Genomic DNA, 6,000 nt, shown 5'->3' with positions numbered 1-6,000 from the left:
ACTCTCTCGTTTCAGATAAGCATGTGAGAGTAATTTACAGAGTCACATAGTTGCACTGTGACAAAACTCAAACCTAGTATATCCAGTGCTCTCCCTTGCTACACCAAGGTACCACGTCTCAAACATCTTCCTAAGGAACCCCCTCTACCCCGCTACTGGGATATCCAAAGTGAAAAGAAATATCCATAAAACAAAGACATGGCAGGTAGGGAAAACAGACACATTAACTGATCACATTCAGGATGCAGTGTAAACCATCTTGATACCCTACACATGTTTACTTTAAATCAAGACTGATTTCCTATAGAAAAAAAAAAGCTTTGTCTGATATTTTAATTCCCATATATAGAACTTCTAATTCAAAACATTAAAAAAAAAAAAAAACTTATGGTCTTTAATAGTGGTCCCTAAAACAAAGGTAATTATATTTTCCTATCTTTATGAGTTCACAGTAGCTACTGTATAACAGAATACATAGGGTAAGGACCATTTCTGATCTGTATTTTGTAAGACATATTTAAAGGCATAAAAACATTAATGAAATCTGATGTCTACAACAAAAGAATATGTTTAAATGTCAATATATATACATACACACAGTTACTAAAAGCTTTAGAAATAGGGCCGCCGGCACTGTGGCGCAGTGGGTTAATCCTCTGCCTGCTGGCATCCCATATGGACTCCGGTTCTAGTCCCGGCTGCTCCTCTTCCAATCCAGCTCTCTATTGTGGCCTGGGAAAGCAGTAGAAGATGGCCCAAGTCTTTGGGCCCCTGTTTGGGCCCTGCACCCGCATGGGAGACCGAGAAGAAGCACCTGGTTCCTGGCTTCGGATCGGCGCAGCTCCAGCCATTGCAGCCATCTAGGGAGTGAACCAATGGAAAGAACACCTCTCTTTCTGTCTCCCTCTCACTGTCTGTAACTCTACCTCTCAAATAAATAAATTAATTAAATATTTTAAAAAGAAATCAGAAATAGAAAAAGCTTCATACCATTTCAGAACCACATTTGCTGGAATGAACATTTCAGATGGACTTGGTGTCATCTGGGCCTGAGAGACAGCAAATGATGAAGCAAAATTGTAGAAGTTGTCCAACATTTTTTGTGTGAACTGTAAAGTTAACAATTAGTAGATTAGCAAATACTAAAGACTCCACTTAGGCCTCAATATTTTTAATTAAAAATGTTCTTGTACTAACCTGGTTTTGAAGAGTAAGTTCTGAGGCAGGATAATGATAAAAATTGAGTGTGCCCATACAGTGACTTAGTGGTTATATGGTACTTTTTTAAAAAAAAAAAAAGATATTTTCTTCCTTACTTTCTTTCATCTCCATGTCTGTAGTCACTATGTCCCCTTCCTCAAGCACCTTTCATCTCAAATCAACCTATATTCTCATATAAAAAGTAACCAGAAGTCATTTTTCTTGATAGAAAGATAAGGGCTTAAATCTAATTTTAAAAAAATGGTTACTTCCCACTCTCGTGAAGAGGAGAAAGAGCACTACTCCATTTCCTAATTTGTTTCTTCTCGTTAATTCTAAATGATCCAAAACAATTAATATTATCCAAATCTCCTTGGTAGAAATTACAAGTAAACTGATTTGTATTCATGAGAACCAATGGGTTTAAGCACTAAACATAAAAGTAAATAACTACTAATTCTACTCACTAAAAAATAATCTTCCCGCATCACTTTCTCAAAAATACAAAACCAGACATGAAGGCTTCTCTGTCTCTTCTATACATGAGAGGAATTGTCTTATTAGTTTTTTATTTGTTTAATTATATGAAGGCAGTATTAAACCAAGAGACTCTGTTGGCATTAAGGAACTTGAATTTGTATCAGAATTCAATAAGATCACTAGTTAAAAAATCATTATCAAGAAAAAAAATCAACCGCACCTTGTCTTCCAGTAACAATAATTTTTAAATACAATGTTACTTGAACCAAATAAACTTATCTTTTCTTTCAATTTTTCCAGAATTTTTTGAAGTATCCTCATCTAACTTTAAAAAGATTCAATTCAGAATATAAAGTTTTTCCAATAACAGTGAAAAATGCTAAAGCATGCTGATAAAACTTCCAGTCCAGCTCTCTGCTGTGGCCTGGGAGGGCAGCGGAGGATGGCCCAAGTGCTAGTGCTTGGGTCCCTGCACACTCATGGGAGACCGGGAGGAAGTACCCGGCTCCTGGCTTCAGATTGGTGCAGCGCTGGCCATAGCGGCCATTAGGGGAGTGAACCAATGGAAGGAGGACCTTTCTCTCTCTCTCTCTCACTGTCAATAACTCTCTGTCTCTCTCTCTCTCTCTCACTCTCTCTGTCTCTGTCTCTCTCTCACTGCCTAACTCTGCCTGGCAACAACAACAAAAAAATATTTTAAGACTGTACTGAGAGGCCGGCGCCATGGCTTAACAGGCTAATCCTCCACCTTGTGGCGCCAGCACACCGGGTTCTAGTCCTGGTTGGGGCGCCGGATTCTATCCCGGTTGCCCCTCTTCCAGGCCAGCTCTCTGCTATGGCCCGGGAAGGCAGTGGAGGATGGCCCAAGTCCTTGGGCTCTGCACCCGCATGGGAGACCAGGATAAGCGCCTGGCTCCTGGCTTCGGATCAGTGAGATGCGCCGTCCGCAGCGGCCATTGGAGGGTGAACCAATGGCAAAAAGGAAGACCTTTCTCTCTGTCTCTCTCTCTCTCACTATCCATTCTGTCTGTCAAAACACAACAAAACAAAACAAAAAAAGACTGTACTGAGAGAAAGGAAACAACCAGTATGCCATGTTCAATGGAAAGACTAAGTCACAGATAGAAAGACTATGTGTAAAGGTAGCACATTCTCTCCAAATTAAATCTATTTACAACAGAATTCCAAATCTAAAGATTTGAAATCATGTTTCATATTCAGTAAGGTAACAGAAAATGAAATTCCATCAAGTTTTCTCATGGGAACTGGCAAACTGATGAAATTCTTAGGATGAATACCTACACCTATTTTGAAGAGTAGGAGGAAGAAACTGGCTTAATGTATACTATAACTTACTGGCAAAGGGAACACAAATAAACTTACAGAAGTAAAAGAGACAGCCAGAAACAAACATAACGAGATGTGACAACATGATGATACATAACAAAGATGCCATTAATCAAGAAAAGAAAATGGGGCTAACAACCTAATTAACGGGACTAGGACAAACAGCTTTCCATAAGGAGAAAAACTCATTTAAGGTCCTTCCCAACTACACACAAACATAATTAAAAAATAAAACCTATGGCTTTATGAACTATAGAGGAACATCTTTGGGGCCAGTGTTGTGGCACAGTGAGTTAATCTGCTGCCTGCAATGCTGGCATCCCATATGGGTGCCAGTTTGAGTCCTGGCTGCTCTGCTTCCAATTCAGCTCCCTATCAACAGCCTGGGAAAAGATGGTCATTATCACCTGCAGTCAAGAAATACAACTAAATATGATATACTAGCTTTCACTCATCAATTTGGCAAAAAATTATTAAGTTAGAAACAACATAAAAAGACACAAACACACTCACACAACTAGTACTACACATATCTTCTGGAAACATAGGAATGCTTTTCATTTGAATGATAAAATATGGACAGGAAAGAAACATAAAGTTAGAAAAAGAGTGGCCCAGCCGGCGCCGTGGCTCAACAAGGATAATTCTCCGCCTGGCGGCGCCAGCACACCAGGTTCTAGTCCCAGTCGGGGAGCCGGATTCTGTCCCTGTAGCCCCTCTTCCAGGCCAGCTCTCTGCTGTGGCCCGGGAGTGCAGTGGAGGATGGCCCAAGTCCTTGGGCCCTGCACCCCATGGGAGACCAGGAGAAGCACCTGGCTCCTGCCTTCAGATCAGCACGGTGTGCTGGCCGCAGCGGCCATTGGAAGGTGAACCAACGGTAAAAGAAGACCTTTCTCTCGGTCTCTCTCTCTCTCACTGTCCACTCTGCCTGTTAGAAAAAAAAAAAAAGAGTGGCCCAGAAAATAAAGGATAGAAGTGGCACTGATGGGCCATAATGCTTTATTTCTTTTTGAAAAAAAATTGGTAGCAAACACGATATAATAGTTAAATCAAGGTGGAAGGGAGTTGGTGCTGTGGCCTAACAGGTAAAGCCACTGCTTGCAGTGCTGGCATCCCATATGGGTGCCAGTTTGAGTCCCAGCTGCTCCACTTCCAATCCAGCTCTCTGCTATGGCCTGGGATAGCAGTAGAAGATGGCCCAAGTCCTTGAGCCTGTGCACTCACACGGGAGACCCAGAAAAAGCTCCTGGGTCCTGGCTTCAGATGGGCACAACTCCAGCCATTGTGGCCAATTCGGGAGTGAACCAGTGGATGGAAGACCGATCTCTCTCTCTCTCTCTTTGTAACTCTTTTTTTTTTTTTTACTTTTATTTAATGAATATAAATTTCCAAAGTACAGCTTATGGATTACAATGGCTTTTCCCCCCCATAACTTCCCTCCCACCCGCAAACCTCCCCTCTCCCGCTACCTCTCCCCTTCCATTCACATCAAGATTCATTTTCAATTCTCTTTATATACAGATCAATTTAGCATATAATAAGTAAAGCTTTCAACAGTTTGCACCCACATAGCAACACAAAGTGAAAAATACTGTTTGAGTACTATTTATAGCATTAAATCACAATGTACAGTACATTTAGGACAGAGATCCTACATGAGGAGTAAGTGCACAGTGACTCCTGTTGTTGACTTAACAAATTGACACTCTTGTTTATGGCTTCAGTAATCACCCTAGGCTCTTGTCATGAGTTGCCAAGGCTATGGAGGCCTTTTGTGTAACTCTTTCAATTAAATCAATACATCTTTAAAAAAAAGAACAGATCTTTATTCAACAATAAACATAATATTAAAAAAAAAAATCAAGGTGGAAGACACTAGAAAGTCTTAGTGTATATACCCCACTATAAGAGAGCTCTGTATAGTGACACCTAGTATTACTTTGTCTACCTATTTGTATCTACTTGTGCTTCAAACATGCCATCACAAGCATACAAAAATATTTGTGTAGTATACAAATAGTTCTCTGTATTTTCTTTTTATTTAAAATATTTCAAATGGGGCCAGCATTGTTGTAAAGTGGGTTAAGCCACTGCTTGTGACACCAGCATCCCAAATCAGAGCACCAGTTCAAGTCCTGGCCATAATCTACTTCCAATCCAGCCCAGTGCTGTGCCTAGGAAGGCGGCAGAAGATGGTTTAATTACTTGGGCCCTTGCCACCTATGTGGGAGATAAGGATGGAGTTCCTGGTCCCTGGGTTTTGATTTGTCCCAGCCCCAGCTGTGCAGCCATTTAGAGACTAAACAGGCAAATAGAAGAGCTCTCACTCTGTCCTTCCCCCTTGCTCCCACTCTCTGCCTTTCAAGTAAATCAATACAACTCTTACATATTTCAGTATTACAAGATGGCAGAATAGGGAGGGAGCTTATTATTCTAGTCTAGGAGAAGATAATTAAAAAAAAAAAAAAGTATGGCCGGCGCCACGGCTCAATAGGCTAGTCTTCCGCCTGCGGTGCCGGCACCCCGGGTTCTGGTTTCGGTTGGGGTGCCAGATTCTGTCCTGGTTGCTCCTCTTCCAGTCCAGCTCTCTGCTGTGGCCCAGGAAGGCAGTGGAGGATGGCCCAAGTCCTTGGGCTCTGCACCCACATGGGAGACCAGGAGAAGCACCTGGCTCCTGCCATCGGATCAGCGCTGTGCGCCGGCCACTGTGTGTCGGCCTCAGCGGCCATTAGGGGGTGAACCAACGGCAAAGGAAGCCCTTTCTCTCTGTCTCTCTCTCTCACTGTCCACTCTGCCTGTCAAAAAATAATAAATAAAAATTTTTAAAAAGTGGAGAGAGCAATCTCAGGGAAGAAATGCCACACAAAGTAGAGGGACACCACGGACCTACATGGACAGTGTGGATGGGCACAACTCAGGACCCCAGCAGCTGAGAGCCTCAGCATCAGCTTTGGAGAGTGAGGTGAGACCAGA

General features: G+C 42.1%; 1 protein-coding gene across 1 annotated transcript in view; it reads right to left on the bottom strand.

The window, feature by feature from the left end:
* HIKESHI (heat shock protein nuclear import factor hikeshi) overlaps positions 1 to 6,000 on the bottom strand; it is a 53,612-nt gene that overhangs the window by 3,379 nt on the left and 44,233 nt on the right. Inside the window, exon 4 of the mRNA XM_062196839.1 lies at positions 991 to 1,109. Within this exon, the coding sequence (XP_062052823.1) occupies positions 991 to 1,109 (119 nt within the window). The remainder of the gene's footprint in view (positions 1 to 990; positions 1,110 to 6,000) is intronic.

This window comes from Lepus europaeus, chromosome 7 (assembly GCF_033115175.1).
Source record: "Lepus europaeus isolate LE1 chromosome 7, mLepTim1.pri, whole genome shotgun sequence".
NCBI lineage: Eukaryota > Metazoa > Chordata > Mammalia > Lagomorpha > Leporidae > Lepus > Lepus europaeus.
Note: the sequence above shows the minus strand (reverse complement) of the source record. Positions and strands in the feature narration are given on the sequence as shown.